At 42.8% G+C, this 22,459-nt stretch overlaps 1 protein-coding gene across 2 annotated transcripts; it reads left to right on the top strand.

Moving 5' to 3' along the window:
* Nucleotides 1-1,016: 1,016 nt before the first annotated feature.
* TXN (thioredoxin) lies at nt 1,017-20,250 on the top strand. 2 transcript variants are annotated; one of them, XM_065878741.1, is made up of 5 exons: nt 1,017-1,166; nt 11,406-11,510; nt 11,955-12,014; nt 19,423-19,488; nt 19,982-20,250. In XM_065878741.1, the coding sequence occupies exons 1-5, from the start codon at nt 1,143-1,145 to the stop codon at nt 20,042-20,044; spliced, it is 318 nt and encodes a 105-aa protein (XP_065734813.1). In that variant the 5' UTR covers nt 1,017-1,142; the 3' UTR covers nt 20,045-20,250. The 2 variants fall into 2 exon arrangements, with proteins under 2 accessions (XP_065734813.1, XP_065734814.1); XM_065878742.1 differs by lacking the exon at nt 11,955-12,014 and having other exon boundaries at nt 1,143-1,166; nt 19,982-20,044.
* The last annotated feature ends 2,209 nt before the right edge of the window (nt 20,251-22,459 follow it).

Raw genomic sequence — 22,459 nt, 5'->3', positions numbered from 1 at the left:
TACCCCAACAGCATTCCACGACTTTCCAGCCTCCTGGCTCTCATTCCAGCTCAACAACTTGCCCATTTCCACTTCCAGCTTCCCTCCTGGCTTCACAATGCCAGCTAACAACCCCCAATCGCCTTCCCCAATCCCCAGTCCTGCCAACACATGACACCAAGCACGACTAATTAGTGCTCACAACAGCTTTAATTATAACTACTTTCTGAGTGCCTGCCATGTGCCAAGCACTCTCCTAATCACTTTACAAGCACTTTACTTAATCCTCAAAACACCACCGCCAGGAGTTAGGGACCATTACGATTCTCATTTTACAGAAAGGAAAACTGAGGCACCGGGAGGTCAACGCCTGCTCAGGGTCACAACTGCGTCACTCTGGCGGGACTTTCAACCCGCATTAGCTGTCTGCTTCGCAGGATCCCAGCCACTTCCCAGCCGTCACTACCGCACTAAAATGCTGTGTCACGCTGGAGCAGCAGGTTCCCCGTTAAAGTGAAAAAAACAGGAAGGAGGGAAGAGAAGAGAACCTTCGCGATAAACTCCGGTAAGGAGGTGGAGGTGCACAAGCAGAAACACTTCCTGGTGATCGTTACTCAGCATTTTGTGGGGTTCGCGGGGCTGGCGGGCAGGGGTGCGACGGGCCTTTCCGAGAAATCGTAGGTGGCCTCTTCTCGAGCCTGGGCGCGTCCGATTAAGGCCTGGCTGGCCCCTTCCCAGGTGACCCTGTAGCTCATTGGGTGGCCTCCGCCCGCCATGCATAGTGCAGGCGCCCTTTACGTCACGCATCCCCACTCCCAGGTGGGGTACAGGTGGGAGGCGCCGAAGGTCTCCAGTCCAGAGGACTCCCAGGAGCTCCGCCCCGCGCCCGCCCCAGCCCTGCCCCTCCGACCCCGCCCCTGCCGGCGGTCCCGCCCCCGTCCGGCCGCATCCGGGAGGCGGGGCGTAGCCCAGACTCCTAGGCGGGCCCTGGAGGCCCCAGCGGGCGCGCCCCCGCCACACTTACGCCGCGCGCGCCCGCCCGCCCCGCCCACCGTTGCTATAAAGGGAAAGCGGGCTGCGCGCTCTCCACGCTTCGTCCGGCGCCTTGGGTCCGCTTCCGTGTATTCCAGTGTAAGGTCGCTAGTCAGACCGCAGCAGCCAAGATGGTGAAGCAGATTGAGAGCAAGGTAAGCTTTCCGGGGCCGGCCAGGGCGCGGCGCGCAGCGCCGGCAGGTGGGGTAGGCGGTGGGCCGGAGGTGGGCAGGCCGCCCCTTCGCATCCCTGGAGGAAGGGGACGCGGCGACTCGGCCTGGGACTGCGAGGAGCCCGGACCTGGGCGCTCCCGGGGCGGTGGAGCGTGCCCTGGAGGGCTAGGTCCGGGTAACCTATGCGCCCGGGGGATGCACGCGCGTGGGGAGCGCCCTGGAGTCCTCTGTTGCGCCTCCGCCCCCTCCCCACCCCAGCCGGGAAACCGCGATTGGGTGAAGGATGGAGGGAGTCTGCCTTTGGCCCCCATTTGTATCCGGACACGGGCCCGGGCAAGGAGGTGGAGGGCTCCTTGGAGAAAGCCGGGGCTTGCTGGCTGCCACTTTCCCCGGGGAGCGGCGTGATCCACCCGCGCTGGGTGCAGTAAGCTCCCTGGGGAGTGGATTTAGGCCGGACACCCCCGGCTGCCTCCAGCACTGCTCGGCCGCAGAGCTGACGCGTGTTGCATCCGCGCGAAGGGAGCGGTTCCGGGCTGGAGACACCCCCCGAACCCTTTCGCTTGTACAAGTCCGGCCCTAGAGGCCCAGGTGGCGTCAAGGAGGTGAAGTCCGGGCCGCGCCCTCGGGACTCCTCCTCCTGCGGCGCAGGGCGTGTTTCCGGCAGCTCTGGCTTTGGAATGACTCAGTCCGCAAGGCTGGGCCCAGGGACCTTCACTGCCCTACCCATCTGTGATTCACCCACGGTGAATTTCGTGGTCGGTGGGTTTCGCTAGAGCCAGGAGTGCCCCTGAGAGCGGCCGCGCCCCGTTGTGTGCTCGTCGGCTTTCTGGTTCTGTCCTTTTAGGAATGCCCAAGACAAAAAGTGTTCCATGTCGAGAGTTATTGCAAACTTAATACCCTCCTGCTTGGAAAACTCAGAGCCTAACAGTGTCTGGTGTACTGTGGCCCCTCAAGGAGTGGATGTTAAATGCTGAGGCACAAAACTGAGTGGGAGAAAACTGATGTTGTTCAAACAGTGGGACGAAACCGTTTACCCTGCGATACCGCCCACCCCAGTAAAGCAGGGGAAAGGCGGGTCGAGTGCCCCGACCTGGTTTAGGTGCTGGGGTTAGCTTTGGAAATGGAAGTTTGTCTGTTAATGGTTCCTTATCTTTTTGTTCCTTTTACAACCAGAAAACATAAAGATCATTGTAGAAAGTTTGGGAAGAGAGATCTTCTATTTCCTAGACGCAACCACAAAATAGTTGAGGTTGTTTTTATTTCCGAGCTGTGTGTTTGTCGTCTAATTTAGCCTGAACACTTTCCGTGTAACTAGAAGCTTTTTGCGATCATTTCAATATCTGAAGACATTGCTGGACATTTGGGCAGTTTTCCACGCTTCAGTGAATGTTTCTGTTCATAAGGCTTTATACAGAGTTCAGGCTGTTTCCTCAGGTTAGGGTCTTGAGTGCAGGGTCAAGGGATGTGAACCTTTTATGACTTATTAACAATCTTTTCATTGGTTGAAAAGAGAGTGCCTTGGGCTTCCCTGGTGGCGCAGTGGTTGAGAATCCGCCTGCCAGTGCAGGAGACATGGGTTCGAGCCCTGGTCCGAGAAGATCCCACATGCCACAGAGCAACTAAGCCCGTGTGCCTCAACTACTGAAGCCAGCACGCCTAGAGCCCATGCTCTGCAACAAGAGAAGCCACCGCAGTGAGAAGCCTGTGCACCACAACGAAGAGGTGCCCCCGCTCGCTGCAACTAGAGAGAAGCCCATGTGCAGCAACGAAGACCCAATGCAGCCAAAAATAAATAAATTTATTTAAAAAAAGAAGAAAAGAAAAGAGAGAGCCTTAATATTGAGTTTTTTCCACATATTTTTATTCAGTGTCTACTGAGTGACAAACAACAGTCTATGAGGGGAGGAGCGGGTGGTCTTCTGCAGAGTCTGGTGACCTCATCAGTAGAACATCTGAAAACCTATGAAAGGAGTGAGAAATCTTTGGTCTATATGAATTGTTTCAGAATCCAAACACTACAAGCAGAAAGTTGGTTCCTGGAGCACATTTCAGTCTTTCCCTATTTTAGTTCTCGTAATTGTGACACCCTCCTCCCCTCATCAATACCAAGAGGTATAAGGGTAACAGGAAATTCATTACCCAGAAAAGCACTATGGCCTGGGGCCCAAAGTCCCTGATAATTAGTTGATGTTCAAAACTATGATCCAGAGTCAATCAAAAGCTAAACTAATGTTTCTTGTAAATTTTGAGTACACTTTAGCTTTTCATCCTGATGGACTTCGTGCCGTGGGCCATCCAAGACAACTCTGAGGTTTTGGTAGTTTAGAGCCACTGGGATCCATTTCAGCTCCAAGTGTGTAAATGGACTATAAAAGTGAGGAGGAAGAAATCAAGTTTTTTGAAGAATGGCCACTGCCATTTCTTTTCTTCTTTTTTTCTAATAGTATTTTATTCATTTAAAAAAATTTTTTAGATTTAATTTTATTTATTTTTTTATACAGCAGGTTCTTTTTTTTTTTGCGGTACGCGGGCCTCTCACTGCCGTGGCCTCTCCCATTGCGGAGCACGGACTCCGGACACGCAGGCCCAGCGGCCATGGCTCACGGGCCCAGCCGCCCTGCGGCACGTTGGATCCTCCCGGACTGGGGCACAAACCTGTGTCCCCTGCATCGGCAGGCGGACTCTCAACCACTGCGCCACCCAGGAAGCCCCAACAGGTTCTTATTAGTCATCAGTTTTATACACATCAGTGTGTACGTGGCAATTCCAGTCGCCCAATTCAGCACACCACAATCCCCATCCCCGTGCCATTTCCCCCCCTTGGTGTCCATACATTTGTTCCCTACATCTGTGTCTCAACTTCTGCCCTGCAAACCGGTTCATCTGTACCATTTTTCTAGGTTCCACATACATGCATTAATGTACAATATTTGTTTTTCTCTTTCTGACTTACTTCACTCTGTATGACAGTCTCTAGATCCATCCATGTCTCAACAAATGACTCAATTTCGATGGGCATTTAGGTTGCTTCCATGACCTGGCTATTGTAAATAGTGCTGCAATGAACATTGGGGTGCATGTGTCTTTCTGAATTATGGTTTTCTCTGGGTATATGCCCAGTAGTGGGATTGCTGGATCCTATGGTAATTCTATTTTTAGTTTCTTAGGAACCTCCATACTGTTCTCCATAGTGGCTGTATCAGTTTACATTCCCACCAACAGTGCAAGGGGTTCCCTTTTCTCCACACCCTCTCCAGCATTTGTTGTTTGTAGATTTTCTGATGATGCCCATTCTAACTGGTGTGAGGTGAAACCTCATTGTAGTTTTGATTTGCATTTCTCTAATAATTAGTGATGTTGAGCAGCTTTTTATGTGCTTCTTGGCCGTCTGTATGTCTTCTTTGGAGAAATGTCTGTTTACGTCTTTTGTCCATTTTTGGATTGGGTTGTTTGTTTCTTTAATATTGAGCTGCATGAGCTGTTTATATATTTTGGAGATTAATCCTTTGTCCATTGATTCGTTTGCAAATACTTTCTCCCATTCTGAGGGTTGTCTTTTCGTCTTGTTTATGGTTTCCTTTGCTGTGCAAAAGCTTTGAAATTTCATTAGGTCCCATTTGTTGATTTTTGTTTTTATTTCCATTACTCTAGGAGGTGGATCAAAAAACATCTTGCTGTGATTTATGTCAAAGAGTGTTCTTCCTATGTTTTCCTCTAAGAGTTTTCTAGTGTCCAGTCTTACATTTAGGTCTCGAATCCATTTTGAGTTTATTTTTGTGTATGGTATTAGGGAGTGTTCTAATTTCCTTCTTTTACATGTAGCTGTCCAGTTTTCCCAGCACCACTTATTGAAGAGACTGTCTTTTCTCCATTGTATATCCTTGCCTCCTTTGTCATAGATTAGTTGACCATAGGTGCATGGGTTTATCGCTGGGCTTTCTATCTTGTTCCATTGATCTATGTTCCTGTTTTTGTGTCAGTACCATATTGTCTTGATTACTGTAGCTTTGTAGTATAGTCTGAAGTCAGGAGTCTGATTCCTTCAGCTCCGTTTTTTTCCCTCAAGACTGCTTTGGCTATTCGGGGTCTTTTGTGTCTCCATACAAATTTTAAGATTTTTTGTTCTAGTTCCGTAAAAAATGCCATTGGTAATTTGATAGGGATTGCATTCAATCTGTAGATTGCTTTGGGCAGTATCGTCATTTTCACAATGTTGATTCTTCCAATCCAAGAACATGGTATATCTCTCCATCTCTTGGTATCATTTTTAATTTCTTTCATCAGTGTCTTATAGTTTTCTGCATACAGGTCTTTTGTCTCCTTAGCTAGGTTTATTCCTAGGTATTTTATTCTTTTTGTTGCAGTGGGAAATGGGAGTGTTTCCTTAATTTCTCTTTTAGATTTTTCATCATTAGTGTATAGGAATGCAAGGGATTTCTGTGCATTAATTTTGTATCCTGCAACTTTACCAAATTCATTGATTAGCTCTAGTAGTTTTCTGGTGGCATTTTTAGAATTCTCTCTATATATAGTATCATGTCATCTGCAAATAGTGACAGTTTTACTTCTTCTTTTCCAATTTGTATTCCTTTTATTTCTTTTCTCTGATGGCTGTGGCTAAAACTTCCAAAACTATGTTGAATAATAGTGGTGAGAGTGGACATCCTTGTGTTGTTCCTGATCTTAGAGGAAATGTTTTCAGTTTTTCACCATTGAGAATGATGTTTGCTGTGGGTTTGTCGTATATGGCCTTTATTATGTTGAGGTAGGTTCCCTCTATGCCCACTTTCTGGAGAGTTTTTATCATAAATGGGTGTTGAATTTTGTCAAAAGCTTTTTCTGCATCTATTGAGATGATCATATGGTTTTTCTTCTTCAATTTGTTAATATGGTGTATTGAATTGATTGATTTACATATATTGAAGAATCCTTGCATCCCTGGGATAAATCTCACTTGATCATGGTGTATGATCCTTTTAATGTGTTGTTGGATTCTGTTTGCTAGTATTTTGTTGAGGATTTTTGCATCTATATTCATCAGTGATATTGGTCTGTAATTTTCTTTTTTTGTAGTGTCTTTGTCTGGTTTTGGTATCAGGGTGATGATGGCCTCATAGAATAAGTTTGGGAGTGTTCCTTCCTCTGCAATTTTTGGAAGAGTTTGAGAAGGATGGGTGTTAGCTCTTCTCTAAATGTTTGATAGAATTCACCCGTGAAGCCATCTGGTCGTGGACTTTTGTTTGTTGGAAGATTTTTAATCACAGTTTCAATTTCATTACTTGTGATTGGTTTGTTCATATTTTCTGTTTCTTCCTGGTTCAGTCTTGGAAGGTTATACCTTTCTAAGAATTTGTCCATTTCTTCCAGGTTGGCCATTTTATTGGCATAGAGTTGCTCGTAGTAGTCTCTTAGGATGCTTTGTATTTCTGCGGTGTCTGTTGTAACTTCTTTTTCGTTTCTAAATTTATTGATTTGAGTCCTCTCCCTCTTTTTCTTGATGAGTCTGGCTAATGGTTTGTCAATTTTGTTTATCTTCTCAAAGAACCAGCTTTTAGTTTTATTGATCCTTGCTATTGTTTTCTTTATTTCTATTTCATTTTTTTCTGCTCTGATCTTTATGATTTCTTTCCTTCTGCTAACTTTGGGTTTTGTTTGTTCTTCTTTCTCTAGTTCCTTCAGGTGTAAGGTTAGATTGTTTGAGATGTTTCTTGTTTCTTGAGTAGGCTTGTATAGCTATAAACTTCCCTCTTAGAACTGCTCTTGCTGCATCCCATAGGTTTTGGATCGTCGTGTTTTCATTGTCATTTGTCTCTAGGTATTTTTAAATTTCCTCTTTGATTTCTTCAGTGATCTCTTGGTTATTTAGTAACGTAGTGTTTAGCCTCCACGTGTTTGTGTTTTTTTACATTTTTTTCCCCTGTAATTCATTTCTAATCTCATAGTGTTGTGGTCAGAAAAGATGCTTGATATGATTTCAGTTTTCTTAAATTTACTGAGGCTTGATTTGTGGCCCAAGGTGTGATCTGTCCTGGAGAATGTTCCATGCGCACTTGAGAAAAAAGTGTAATCTGCTGTTTTTGGATGGAATGTCCTATAAATATCAGTTAAATCTATCTGGTCTATTGTGTCATTTAAAGCTTCTGTTTCCTTATTTATTTTCATTTTGGATGATCAGTCCATTGGTGTAAGTGAGGTGTTAAAGTCCCCCACTATTATTGTGTTAATGTTGATTTCCCCTTTTATGGCTGTTAGCAGTTGCCTTATATATTGAGGTGCTCCTATGTTGGGTGCATATATATTTGTAATTTTTATATCTTCTTTTTGGATTGATCCTTTGATCATTATGTAGTGTCCTTCCTTGTCTCTTGTAACATTCCTTACTTTAAAGTCTATTTTATCTGATATGAGTATAGCTACTCCAGCTTTCTTTTGATTTCCATTTGCATGGAATATCTTTTTCCATCCCCTCACTTTCAGTCTCTGTATGTGTCCCTAGGTCTGAAGTGGGTCTCTTGTAGACAGCATATATATGGGTCTTGTTTTTGTATCCATTCAGCAAGCCTATGTCTTTTGGTTGGAGCATTTAATCCATTCACGTTTAAGGTAATTATTGATATATATGTTCCTATGACCATTTTCTTAATTGTTTTGGGTTTTTTTTGTAGGTCCTTTTCTTCTCCTGTGTTTCCCACTTAGAGAAGTTCCTTTAGCATTTGCTGTAGAGCTGGTTTGGTGGTGCTGAATTCTCTTAGCTTTTGCTTGTCTGTAAAGCTTTTGATTTCTCCATCGAATCTGAATGAGATCCTTGCTGGGTAGAGTAATCTTGGTTGAAGGTTCTTCCCTTTCATCTCTTTAAGTATATCATGCCACTCCCTTCTGGCTTGTAGAGTTCCTGCTGAGAAATCAGCTGTTAACCTTATGGGAGTTCCCTTGTATGTTATTTATCGTTTTTCCCTTGCTGCTTTCAATAAGTTTTCTTTGTCTTTAATTTTTGCCCATTTGATTACTATGTGTCTTGGCGTGTTTCTCCTTGGGTTTATCCTATATGGGACTTGCTGCGCTTCCTGGACTTGGGTGGCTATTTCCTTTCCCATGTTAGGGAAGTTTTTGACTATAATCTCTTCAAATATTTTCTCTGGTCCTTTCTCTCTCTCTTCTCCTTCTGGGACCCCTATAATGTGAATGTTGTTTTGTTTAATGTTGTCCCAGAGGTCTCTTATGCTGTCTTCATTTCTTTTCATTCTTTTTTCTTTGTTCTGCAGCAGTGAATTCCACCATTCTCTCTTCCAGATCACTTATTCGTTTTTCTGCCTCAGTTATTCTGCTATTGACTCCTTCTAGTGTAGTTTTCATTTCAGTTATTGTATTGTTCATCTCTGTTTGTTCTTTAATTTGTCTAGGTCTTTGTTAAACATTTCTTGCATCTTCTTGATCTTTGCCTCCATTCTTTTTCCGAGGTCCTGGATCATCTTCACTATCATTCTGAATTCTTTTTCTGGAAGGTTGCCTATCTCCACTTCATTTAGTTGTTGTTCTGGGGTGTTATCTTGTTCCTTCATATGGTACATAGCCCTCTGCCTTTTCATTTTGTCTGTCTTTCTGTGAATGTGGTTTTTGTTCCACAGGCTGCAGGATTGTTACTCATTTTATATATACGTATTTTAAATTTATTTATTAGTTTTGTCTGTTGGGTCTTTGTTGCTGTGCACAGGCTTTCTCTAGTTGTGTTGAGCAGTGGCTACTCTTCGTTGTGGTGCATGGGCTTCTCATTGCAGTGGCTTCTCTTGTTGCGGAGCACGGGCTCTAGGCGCACAGGCTTCAGTAGTTGTGGCACTTGGGCTCAGTAGTTGTGGCTCACGGGCTCTAGAGTGCAAGCTCAGTAGTTGTGGCGCGCGGGCTTATTTGCTCCTCGGCACATGGGATTTTCCCGGACCAGGGCTTGAACCCATGTACCCTACGTTGGCAGGTGGATTCCTAACCACTGCGCCACCAGGGACGTCCCTGCTGCCTTTTCTTGAACTCCCAACTTTAACACACAGGCACTTTGCTGAATGCTTTTTTACAAACCACTCTTATGCCTGTTGATTACCTTTGGAATGGGTGTGTTTAAGAAAAGAGATGCTAGGTGCTGCTCTTATTTATCTGCCCCAAATACATTGTTTTGTTTTCAGAATGTTTGTGTTAGTGATGGGGACCTTTATCAATCCTCACTGGTAGTTTCTGGGAGCTAGAGATTATGGTTGGCTTCTTAGTCACATAGTATTCAATCATTTTCACACTGATGTCTGTTGTAGGCAAACTTTAGTATCCAGAGGATAGAACTTGTCATGAAGTTCTACATATACCTGGCTCTGTGACTCATGTTCAGTGAAGCCAAAAGTTATTGCTGAAAAATATTCCAGGTTGAGAGTAACCTCACCTGTATTTACTGAGGGCCAACCATGTTTACAAAACCATGGATTCATCTGACCAGACGTTGTCAATCTTTATTTCCCTGTCTTACCTGGATCTTGCAGTAAAGAATGGCTGGTTTGACCTAAAAAAATCACATTAGGGAAGGCTTTGAAGGAAATTCATCTGGAAAAAAATCGGTGATGCTTTGGGAAAACAATTTCTGTACTTCTTACTCTCTGTGTGCACCCTCCACTACACACACACACCTCCCCAGGCCCAAAGGTGTGGTGTGTTTATTTGTATGCAGGTTTGTACCTGCATAACTGAAACGAGTACAGAAGTCATGACCTACCCATTCCAGGAAACACCATTTGTGAATTGTTTTCCCCAATAAACAGGCAGAAATTAGAAATCTAGAGCAGTAACTTCAGAGGAATTCACTTTAGTTTTTTTTTCGTTAACGGTGCATTATTTACTTTCTTCTTTACTTGGACCAAATCTGATCTGATTCTTAGCTTTCAAAGGAGGGGGGGTGGTGGTGCTGGTTTTTAATTAAACCAGTGTGAGTGGCATTTTTCCCCGTGAAGAAAACCGAGACTTCAGATATAGACGTTTGTGTTTTGATTTCTCTTCATGGCCTTGCTTTGGGTCAGCACCAGCTGACTGACTGTGGTTAAAAAAGAGTCGTCCCTTGTTAATTAGAAGGTTAGGTTGCTAGGGTTACAGTATCAAAACCATTGGTAAATTATTCAGGGAGGTTGGTGGTAAGGGATTTCTTGATCATTTCTACTGGTGGAATTTTATTCAACAAGCATGGCTTACGAAAAATAACAAAGAAAATTCCCTTCATAAGGGACTAAAACTTTCATTTGGTCAACAATGAAGGCAGAAATCAACGATAGTATGTATGATCTCAATTCTGGAAACTCCACTAAAAAGAGTATAGGGACATATGCTTAATGTCAACAGTGGGTGTAAGGGTGTGGAGAAGGTTCTTTTCCTTGATATTTATTTTTTTGACCTTTTGGATGTTCTACCATAGACAATATTAGCTTAATCAAAAAGTTTTAGTTTTTAAAATAACTTGTGGTGTTTTAGTTGCAAGATTCTGTGCCTTTGTGACTTATTCAATTGAAGTGTGATTCGTTGGGTCAGTCAATGAGCATTTAGTGAATGTCTACCATATGTTATGCCTAGATTTGATATGGAAACTTTTTTTTATAAATTTATGTTTTTATATTTTTTTGGCTGCGTTGCGTCTTCATTGCTGCTCGCCGGCTTTCTCTAGTTGTGGCCAGCGGGGGCTACTCTTCATTGCGGTGTGCGGGCTTCTCATTGCGGTGGCTTCTCTTGTTGCAGAGCATGGGCTCTGGGCACATGGGCTTCAGTAGTTGTGGCATGCAGGCTCAGTAGTTGTGGCGCACAGGCTTAGTTGCTCCACAGCACGTGGGATCTTCCCAGACCAGGGCTCGAACCCGTGTCCCCTGCATTGGCAGGTGGATTCTTAACCACTGCGCCACCAGGGAAGTCCAGATGTGGAAACATTTTTAGTACAAATGTTTTTATTTTCCTTTCATTTAGCTTGACAATATTTTATATTTATGAAGACATGAATATGGATACCCTGTATACATCATACTTGTTTCATCTCATCAAATAACATCACGCCACAGTAGGATTTCTTCAGACAATTTATTTGCTTTGTTTTCCTTTTTTTATTAAAAAAATAGGCCCTGAAAGCAGAACCTCCAAATTGTTTTGTGTCGCATTTTATCAGGGCTTTTGGAAATAAACGTAACTTAACATCTGCTTTTCTCTTTCCCTTAGTATGCTTTTCAGGAAGCCTTGAACAGTGCAGGAGAGAAACTCGTAGTAGTCGACTTCTCAGCCACGTGGTGTGGGCCTTGCAAAATGATCAAGCCTTTCTTTCATGTAAGTATTCATTAGCCAACTTCTGCTTTTGTAAACTATTTGTGTGTCTGGGGTTGGTGGTCACAAAGCTAGGAAAGCAGGACAGTTAGAGGTTTTGTTGTTGTCGGATCTTTGGTCTAAAAAATCATAGCATAACAGTTTAGGTTTGACACATACAGCCTATTGAAGACAACTTTCAGAAGTTAATTTGGTTGGCTTAAGTGGTTTTGTTTTTCTTCACAGTGAAACATGGGCCCTATTTGAAGTTCAGGAATCAGAGTTGATGTTTCAAGTTATTTTATACCAAGGAGAATTTGATTCAGGGAAAATGTCTTTTATGCTTACCTGTCCCTAAATATTGGGATCTTTAGTCCCTACTTTTAAGTTTCCATTTAAGAATCTTGAGTGTGTTGGCTGCCATTACCCACTGCTAAATCTTTGTGGATTTTTTTTCTACTTTTCTAGTCTCTCTCTGAAAAGTATTCCAACGTAGTGTTCCTCGAAGTAGATGTGGATGACTGTCAGGTATGTGGCTGGAAATGTGGAATAATGTTGAGCTCTTTGCATTGGCCTTTTTCTCTGAATTACACATTGCTTGTTCTCACAAATAAGTAAAACACTAGAATTACAACACTGGAACTACAACCCTAGTTAAAAAGTTTATTTCAAAAGCACGGGTAATTGTGCCAATTATGAGCTTAATCCTAGATGTCAGGAGCTAAGTACATCACATCCTAAAATAAAATGGTTAAGGCATCTGTTACCCATCTTTACTAGTCACCTGTCATTCTAAAAGCCCAAGTAATCTACCTAACATTCTGAGATGCTCAACAAACAGAAATTGAAGAGACCGAACACCAAGATGCCTGATTAGAGAGCTGAGAGAAGAATTGGGAGGAACATTTCAAGATTGGTTTAATTTAACAAATGCTCGTTTAGCACTTGGGACCAGGCGCACTGTTCTTTGTGCATAACAAGTATGGATTCATTTAATCCTTTGTCCTGTCATCATGCCCAGGTTGACCGTGGAGTTACAGTTAGTAAGTAGCAGAGCAGGGATTTAAACGTGTGTGGGCAGGTTTGCTTAGCCCCAGCAGGGCAGGAGTGGGTTAGGGTATGAAGTGGCAACAAAGGTGCTAGACCTGGCTTCCGGTCCTGGCCCAGTGACTTCTGCTCTAGGCTCATTCTCGTATCCCTTGAACCTTGGTTCTTCTATGACCAGATCTTAATACCTGCCCCCACCAACCTTGTAAGGTTGATTACTCACTGAGCAAACATGGAAATCCTGCAAAAGGTCCAGAAGGGTCTATAAAAAGGGTGGGGCCGGGCGTGGGGGAACATATGGCAGTATTTTCTAAGCCTGTGGGCACCTCCCAGTACCACATTGTTTATTCCCAGCACATTTCTCATCTTTCTTTCTTGCCGGACAAGCTCCTTGACTTAAGCTTCACATCCTCTCCAGGAATTCTCCTCTAGTTTACTCCCTTTTATGCCCAGACTAGGTTTGTTCCCTTCCTCTGTGTCCCCCTGGTGTCCTCTGCTCCTCTTTTTCGTGGATTGATGGTTGTCCAGTGGGAGGATCGTGTCCCTTATTAGCTCTGTGGGCTTGGTGAAGTTATCTGTTCTGTGCCTCAGGTTGAGCCTCTGTTAAATGGCAGTTAATCCAGCATCTTAAGGCACTTGTCAGGATCACGTGAGATAAGACCTGTGAAGTGCTTAGAGCAGTGCCTGGCGCACGATAAGCATTCAGTAAGCTTAGTGATTACTGTAATGATCTTTGTGTCTGTCCTTCATTAGTCTGTCAGTTTCTTGGGATCAGGGACCCTGTCTTATTCGCCTTTGTTTCCTCTTTATCAGCACACCTGTCTGACCTGTGGTAGGTGAAGAATCAATGAATTGGTATGGTTGTCAAGTTATTCTGATGTGTCCTGGGTTTTTGGTTTTTTCCAGTACGCGGGCCTCTCACTGTTGTGGCCCCTCCCGTTGCGGAGCACAGGCTCCGGACGCGCAGGCTCAGCGGCCATGGCTCACGGGCCCAGCCACTCCGCAGCATGTGGGATCTTCCCAGACTGGGGCACGAACCCACGTGCCCTGCATCGGCAGGCGGACTCCCAACCACTGCACCACCAGGGAAGCCCTGGGTTTTTGTTTTAAGTAAGAGTAGACAGCATGTGTTTGTGAAAAAACTCTTGCTCCCTATTTTAACCTAACTTATTTTTTTAAATCTCGTCACCTTAGCCAGGTGAAAATGGCACCTGGAAGGGACTAAAGAAACTGGTACTGACCCTATCAGACAACAAGTGAATACATTTTTATTTGGAAGTACTAACATATGCTAGAGGCTGCACTAAGCCCTCTGCCTACATTGTATCATTTCATCCAGGCAGTAACCATGAGAGCTATTTTTTATCAGCATCCCCCCGAACAGATAATGGGACTGCAACACAGAAGGGTAAAAGGCCGATTGAGGGCTTCCCTGGTGGCGCAGTGGTTGAGAGTCCGCCTGCCCATGCAGGGGACACGGGTTCGTGCCCCGATCCAGGAAGATCCCACATGCCACGGAGCCTGCGCGTCCGGAGCCTGTGCTCTGCAACAGGAGAGGCCACAACAGTGAGAGGCCCGCGTACAGCCAAAAAAAAAAAAAAAAGGTCAATTGAGGCAGAGCCTGTGGATTTGGCCCCTGTACGGTGCTGGGTCCAAGACCAATGCTTTCTGCCTCAATCCAAAACCTTTGGGAAGTAGGTGTGCAGAGCAGGCCCAGACTTCAATATGACAGCCCCTCCTTTAGACATGGTTGTCATCCTCATCATCACCCTGAAAGTATGTAGACCTCTAGACCTTGAAGTGACCTTCTTATAAGTTGGGGACCTTTCACTTTCAGCAACGTATGATTTTGTGTGTCGGGGGTGGGTTTTAATACTCTTAATGACAACTATTACACCACCTAAATAGCCTTATCAACCTTTTGCAGCATTAAAAATTGAATTCCAGAACCCTTTGGTCACCCCATACTCATAGCAATAGTCTGTCAGTTCCTACTTACCTGGCCATTCAGCAGAGTTAGCAAGGCAGGTGATTGAAACAATAAGGAGTTCATTATCAATCCATGAGTTGTTTTTCCCCCATGGAATTTATGAATTACATGACTGGATCTTCTTTTTGTTGCTTTGGAACGCTGTAGGTAAAACCATCCCCTGATTTTGGCTCGAAAAGAATCAGATGAGGGGTAAAAATGACATCAGTTCATTATTTTGAGTATTAGATCATATCATTAAAATAGATGGAATAGTTTAGGACTGAATTTGTTTTTATATTTTTAATGCAGATAATTCCTGTCCATGCAGACTCAGGGTACTTAATGTTTATAGTATCTTTGGGGCAAACAACACCTAGTTTTAATAGAAAAATCGCTGAACACTTGGGCTGGAATAGATTATCTTTTAGGTGTAATAGATTCAAATGGACAGTTAGGAGGCATGGACATATAATGTGGTACACACACAAAACAACTGTGTGTGCATAGCGAAGTGTGAATACTACTTTTGAAAATGATAGACTGATCTTATTTCCTTAACAGCAGACTCTACTCCCAGCTCTACAGAGTGTGATACTTATAAGCTCAAAAGAAACAAAGTAACTTAGGCCTGATAGTTTTGCAACCTTTTAGGATGCCATGTGTTTCCATTATGAGAACAGCCAGGAATGAGTTAATAACAGGTGACAACAGCAGATTTTAAAGTTATTTTGGCTATACAGAGTGCTGAGCTAGAAACCAATGAAACAAAAGTTAATAAGGTAAAATGTAGCCTAGTTACAGTTACTAATAAAAACTAATAAAAATCTGAGATGGGCTAAAACTATAGGGATGGAGAACGGAGTGTGGGGGTGGGCTAAGGGGGAGTGTTTGACCACAGAGAAGCTACTGAGGAAGTTTTATGGGAGTGCGGGAAGACTTCTGTATCCTGATTATGGCAGTGTTTATATGACTACACAAGTTCCAGATTGTTTATTTTTTAAAAAATGGCAGGACCTGGGTCTGTCATTAGAGAGTGGCTAGCTTTCTGTTTTTAAATGAGGGAAGTGATAAACTTGAGATCAAGAATGTTTTTAAAACCTCAAAGGTAACTTACTTAATTTTTAAGTGTTCATGCCTTTCAAATCACTACAGGAGTGGGCAAATTGGTCCATAGAACAATAGAAAACAAAAGAAAAAAAGTAACAGAGGCAGTAGAGATCAAATATTAGTTATAGAACTAACCTTTACTGAGGTCCATAAAAGATTTTACTAGATGGGTATATACTGTCTTCCAGGATGTTGACTCGGTATTAAAATTCTAGTTGGTACTCTTAGATTCATCCAACATTTTTGGGAAATTGTTCATAACATTCTGAAATAATGTAGTCAGGAAAATCCTGGAAAGTATTTTGAAAAACTAATTAGGAGGGAAGTCATAGAGGATGGGAAAGAGCAGGCCCCATAAAGTACATTAGCAGCAATAATTAAAACCGTGTGGTGTTGTAACCAGAGTAGGTATGTAGATCCATGGACAAGACTAAAAAGTCCAAAAAAGTAGAATCGAATCTATTAAACCATGTCTTAACAATTAACCATTTGGGGTTAAGATGTTGCATCTCTACCTCATTCTTTACCCCCAGATACAATCTAGAAGAAGTCCAAACATAAAAATTCTAGAAAACACTGGACACGTAGAAGTGATACACTGTCAATCACATTAACTGCCCCAGTTCTTATATTCTCAAGAATTTGATTAACTGTTTTTCTCTGTGGCCATGGCAGAAATGAGCCTGAACAGTTCACTCACAGAACTGGAGTCTCTTTCTAAATCCAACAGAGTACATGCTTTCAGTGACTGGCGTAGGGAAGGGCAGATGGATCCTGTTACATGCAAAGTCTTAAACTGGATGTCAAAAATCATGATACATACTGATAAACTGACACATTCAAATTGGGACGTGGTTTAATCATGTGTATCTAGAGCCCGTAAAGTGAATATTTTCATTCCCTTAGCAATGCTTACTTTCATGGGTGGGGATTGAACCATAGTGTAGAGATGCTTAGGCAAAATCTGAGCCTTTTACATTATCGACCAGCAGATGAGTTAAAATGATCCATCCAATACAGTGACAGCTTTCGGATCATAAAAAGGTGAGATTATACTTACCTAAATAATTAAAATTGAAAATGATCTTCTTAAACCGAGCAACTTTAAGGTTTTTTGCCCTGGGACGCATCTGAATTTATTCACAAGAATGTGCGTAACCTAAAAGCCCAGTGCGGTGGATTCAATTATGGTACAGAATCCTGCGTCACCTTTAAAAAAAAAATCCCTTTCTTACCCAATGAGAGAGAATTCTTAATGCTTTAAAATTTTACCATGTAAAGACTTGACTGCAATTTTTTTCTTTTTTTTGGCTGTGCTGGGTCTTCGTTGCTGCGCGTGGGCTTTCTCTAGTTGCGGCAAGCGGGGGCTACTCTTCATTGTGGTGCGCGGGCTTCTCATTGCAGTGGCTTCTCGTTGCGGAGCACGGGCTCTAGGCGCTCCACAGCATGTGGGATCTTCCCGGACCAGGGCTCAAACCCGTGTCCCCTGCATTGGCAGGCAGATTCTTAACCACTGCACCACCAGGGAATCCCTTGACTGCAATTTTAAGACGTAAAACGTATGAACATGACTTACAAAACACTTCAAGTCTTTCTCAAAGCATTGACACCACTTCTGAGCATTTATCTTGTTTCTAGTTTTTTGTCTTATTTTATTGTAAGTTAGGCAGTTGTACCAATGCAGGAATGCTAAGCTCTGGCTAGGAGAGGTATAAGGCATCCAGAATCTGAGAACGGCAATTAGACTATCATTTCCATTGATTGGGACCCTGTATTTTCTGCTGATAAGGCTTTGGGATTAGCGTTTTCATCTGAAGGTTGTGATCAGTATCCAGGTCCTGTTGTCTTTGGATGTGGAGTATCTTTTTTGGTAGGTTCCAGTCTTTGTCGATGGTTGTTTAACAATGAGTTGTGATGTTGGTGTGCTCGAGAGAGGAGGTGAGCTCAAGGTCCTTGTACTCCTTCTTCCTTACTTATCTCCAGGTCCTGTTTTGCATGCTTTTTATATGTGATGCAGGTCAGTTGCACCCCCAGTACGTTTCTATGATTAGAAGTGGCGGAAAGGGTGGCTCACACTTTCCAGACCACAGCCCTTCCACTGTGGGTACTATAAAAACAAAACTAACACCCACCTCTTTTGAGGCTTCTGCCAGCTGCTTGCATGAAAGATGGTATCCAACTGGTGGCTTCCAAGTGTCAGGAAGAGACAGGGAAGGGACTGCAGTAAACTGCTGCTCTCCAAGTGCTGGGAGGGGCCGGCCCAGTGTTCCCAAATCTTCAAACAATTCAGAGATTTTTTTTTTAAGCATTTACATGAACCAAGTAACATATCTAGACCAGCTTCAGCCCCCTAGACAACCAGTTTCCAACCTTTTAGCTAAACCAGTCCTTCGACCCTTCTAACGTGTCATCTTCTGGTTTCCCGATTACTCCTCCTCGAGGTCCAGAACCTTGACACATGCAGCTCATCATCTTCCTGTCAACGCTCCGCCCGATTTTCCATCCTGGATTCTCAGACTACAAGGGAATTTCTGGAATTGTAAATGGGTACAATTAAAATGTTATGATCTTCATTTGGATGGTCTTATCACAGGTCCTTGGGAATTTCCTTATGACTGTTGCTTTCAGTGAGTACTTAGTGCCTGGAATATGGTAGACATTCAGTACATACTAGCCGTTTTATTGCAGCCATTACTGCCCTTGTGCTTCTTGTTGCCCAGCATTTAAAGAAAAAGTAAAGGTTATCTGGAAACAGCAGTGTCCACCACCCTTCCTGCCCAAACTGGCAACAGGAAACGTGCAATTTCATAAAGATGTAAAACCACACTTTTCTGCTCGTCAGAGGAACAGGTGAAGTTAGTCTGGTGTGCTACCATTGACTGGTGGCTCAATCTAGGAACCGCTCTTTTTTTTTTGGCGGGGGGGGGCAGGCATGCAGCCTGGCATATGGGATCTTAGTTCCCCAACCAGGGATCGAACCCATGCCCCCTACAGTGGAAGCTCGAAGTCTTAACCACCGGACTGCCAGGGAAGTCCTAGGACCACTCCATTTTTAATTCCCATGCCCCTTACTCCCAAATCCCCAACTGGAAGTCACCACAGTGTTTTTAGCTGACCTTCCTTCCTTTCCTGTGAAAGTTCTTTGGTTTCCGTGGTCTGCTTCTCAGAGTTCTGCCTCCGTGGTTGGTGTCCTCCACAGCTTTTGCTGCTTAGTTAGGGCTGTGTGGTTCTTTCTTCACTTCTCTCCTGATCCTCTTTGCAGTGCCAAGCTGATGTATTTGATCCCTAATGTACCTGTTCACTTGAAACTCTTGTCCAAACCAAATCCTTTTCATGGCATTCCCCCCACCAAACCTGGTGTGAACAGGTGTTGAGAGGTAGGGGTTATAAGACAATAACAGAAATACCAGTGTGGAGCTGTCCCTGTAGATCACCATGACTTTATTCTTGAACAAGTCCTTTGTAAATAAGTTTTTCTTCTCCCTAACTCTTGCCTTTATGATCATCATCTATGTACCTCACTCCAGTACAACTGGGAATAATTCGATTAAACAATTTGAGTCACTGTGTAGTATCTGATTCTAGTATCTCTCAAAGGTGAGAGTACGTATTAGTTAGAACTTTAATTGAGAATATAACCAATTTGGCTTTTGTGCTGCCATTGTAGTCCTTGTTTAAGCATATAAAAATTGGCACTGAGTTCTGGGTATATAACAAGAAAAAGAATCTGGTTTTAGATCACAGGTACCAGAGCTCAGCACTCCTCATGGTCTTATTTTTAATCTTCTTTCTACACCTCCTTCCCCCCAGGATGTTGCTTCAGAGTGTGAAGTCAAATGCATGCCAACCTTCCAGTTTTTTAAAAAGGGACAGAAGGTAGGTACATCTGACCTTGAAGAAAACCAGCTGGGTAATTAATAAGAAAGCATGATATATAAAAGAAGAAACTGAAGTGACTTACTCTTCACATTGGGAAGCACATCCCTGTTTTTTCCTTTTAAGAATATTTAAATATGTCATTCTTCAGTAAGTACATAATGTGACATCTCATTGATAATTGATCTTTGCTAAAACTAAAATCACAGGGATTTGGTGATTAATCCCTGTGATTGGTGCTTCATGTTTATATCACAGTGCATTTATCTTTGTTCAGAGGTATTTGTGTAAAAAAAACTGAGTCTTGACTTTTGAGGGGTTTTTGTTTTTGTTTGTTTTTAACTTTAAAGTTAAAGTTAAAAATGTAAATGGATGTAAATTTTAAATACGCTTATACTTCCTCTCCTCCCCAGGCCCGTTCTGTGGTCATATCTGATATACAAAATAGGGATGCAATGCTACATCTAATGGCAATTCAATATTCTCTCAACAGGTGGGTGAATTTTCTGGAGCTAATAAGGAAAAACTTGAAGCCACCATTAATGAATTAATCTAATCATGTTTTCTGAAGACATGACCAGCCTTTGGCTGTTTAAAACTTGTAATTTTTTTTATTTACAAAAAGGAAGGATCAAGTATGAAGACTGTATACCTAACTGCCATCTGATAAGTGATGATAATAAAATATTAACTGTACCCTTTTTAAAACTGTCTGGTGTCTTTGCATAGTTTTCAAAATAAATGAAAACTGGCCATTTGATGATATTTAATGTCCTAGTTATTTTCATATGTTCTTGATCACCTTTTTTTTTTTTTTTTTAACCTTGTAGGCCACTGATGATTGAAGATTTTTCATGTACTTCTAGGAAAATCTTGTTGGAGGCAATGCACAGATAATAGAGTAATATGTTAAAATTCTGTTATTATTTTTGACCTTATGCACAGAGAAAGTATTATTTTTTGTTCTAGCAAGCAGATCTCCTATGCTCTCTGAATGGTCCTCATGACCAAAATTGATGTCTGCCCATGAAGGAATTGTTTAGCCCATGAAGGAATTGTTTATCTCTGGTTTCAGATTCCTGTCCCAAAGGTTACAGTGAGGTGCCAATTTTGCTAATGGTAAAGGAGTTCTATTATCTGTTAGGAATTCTTCGTAGGTGGCTCACAAGGGAGTTCCCGCAAGCATTATTGTGGGAATTTAATTCTCTCAAGTATCTAAGAAACTGGTTTTATAGGCCAGATAGAAGTTCCATTCCAACCTAAGCAGTAAAGAGTGTGGACGTTACTGTTAATTTCATTCAAAGAACACTGTTTCTTGTGTTCTAGACCCAAAGGGCTGGAGGAATGCTTGCAGAAATAGTTTTTAAATTTGTACAGTAAAAAATCAGAATTAAATCATATGCTCCTCGCCATCCTTACATTAATTTAATCTTTGCAACAATCCTATGAAGTAGGCACTGTAATCCCCACTTCCCAGTGAGGAAACCGGCAAAGAGGTTAAGTGACAGCCCCAGCATCACACTAGTCAGTGGAGGATACGAGATTCAAACCAAGTGAGTCTGGAGCCTGAGTGCATGCTCAGCTATTACACTGCTGCTCAGTGTAACAATGTAATAACTAGGTAAAATGATGGGCCCTTAGCTGGGTTTCTTTCCTCATCTGAAAATCAGGATACTGAACTTAGATGAACTTTCAAAATATTAATTGAATGCTTATTATATGCCAGGCACTGTGCTAGGCTAGGGATATAGCTGTGAATAGGACACCCTTCTCATAGAGCTTACATTCTAGAAAGGGGGCAAACTAATGAATAACAGACTGTGGAATATAATATGAGGCCAAAACAAATGGACACAGTAATTGAGACTAATAGGGGCACCTGCTTGGGATGGAACGGTTCTGACAGGAGACTGAGACCTGATGGTGAAAAAAGACTGGCCAGCAAAGAGCCAGGCACTCTACTTCCCAGCAGAGAGAACAGCATGCAGCAAGACCCTGAGTCAGAGAACTTGGTACATTATAGACCCAGCAGAGATGCATGAAATAGAGGCAGACGGTGGCAGCACCCAGTCATCCAAGGCTTGTTCTAGGTGCAAAGGGAAGACATTGAAAGGTAAGCCTGAGGTAACATGCTTGGATATTAAGAGTTCATTTTGGCAGCTGTATTGAAAATGGGTTGGGGAAGGAGGCAAAGAACTAGAAAATCATTTAAGCTTTGGCATTTATCTAGGCCAGAGATGATGATGCCTGTGATTGGTTGATGGTGGGAGAGAGGGAACAAAGTGAGTATGGACTCAACATTTAGGAAAGACAATCCGAGGGACCTCTAGGAGTGGGATTCTAGAGTAAGTACCAGGTTTTTGACTTGAGCAAATGGGTAGTTGGGGTGCCATGTAATGAGTAAGCTAAGGAATTGGGGGGGAGGGGGCAGGTTCTCTTGGGACATATTAAGACATGCTTTGGTGGTGTACATTTAAGATGATGTTATGCAGGCTGTTGGGTACTAGCCTGGACTGGAATAGGAATTTGAAAGATGTAATGTAGATGGCTCTTAAATGTGTGAGATCACCCAGGAAGAGAATCCAGAGTAAAGAGGGCTCAAGACAGCTTGATGAGCTCCCAACATTTAGAGACCAAGTAGATCGGGAACCAACAAAAGAGACATAATGGAAGCCAGAGGGGAAGGAGGAAAACCAAGAGGGTTTTATCCCAAAAGCAAAAAAAAACATTTCAAAAAGGAAGGTGTGTCAACTATCAAATGCTGTTTTGAGACTAAGAAAGATGACAGGAAAACAAAATGGAGAGAGATTGTGACAAAATTCTTATGGAAGGATAGGGATGGAAGCCAGGTTGGTGAGAACTGAAGAGTCAGTGATCAGAAATGACCCAGAAATCACACTTTTCATATCCATCCTAAACAAAGTATCATTTGGAAAGAAAAATGTCCAAGGATGATTGTTGCAGCATTGTT

Source organism: Phocoena phocoena, chromosome 6 (genome assembly GCF_963924675.1).
Source record: "Phocoena phocoena chromosome 6, mPhoPho1.1, whole genome shotgun sequence".
Lineage (NCBI taxonomy): Eukaryota > Metazoa > Chordata > Mammalia > Artiodactyla > Phocoenidae > Phocoena > Phocoena phocoena.
This window is presented reverse-complemented; position numbering and strand designations above follow the sequence as displayed.

What these genes read in the sequence shown, in the direction of transcription:
- TXN (XM_065878741.1), top strand. Translation starts at nt 1,143, where the DNA reads ATGGTGAAGCAGATTGAGAGCAAG. An exon ending in TGATCAAGCCTTTCTTTCAT is followed by an intron (nt 11,511 to 11,954) that starts GTAAGTATTCAT and finishes CTACTTTTCTAG; the next exon opens with TCTCTCTCTGAAAAGTATTC. An exon ending in TTTTTAAAAAGGGACAGAAG is followed by an intron (nt 19,489 to 19,981) that starts GTAGGTACATCT and finishes TTCTCTCAACAG; the next exon opens with GTGGGTGAATTTTCTGGAGC.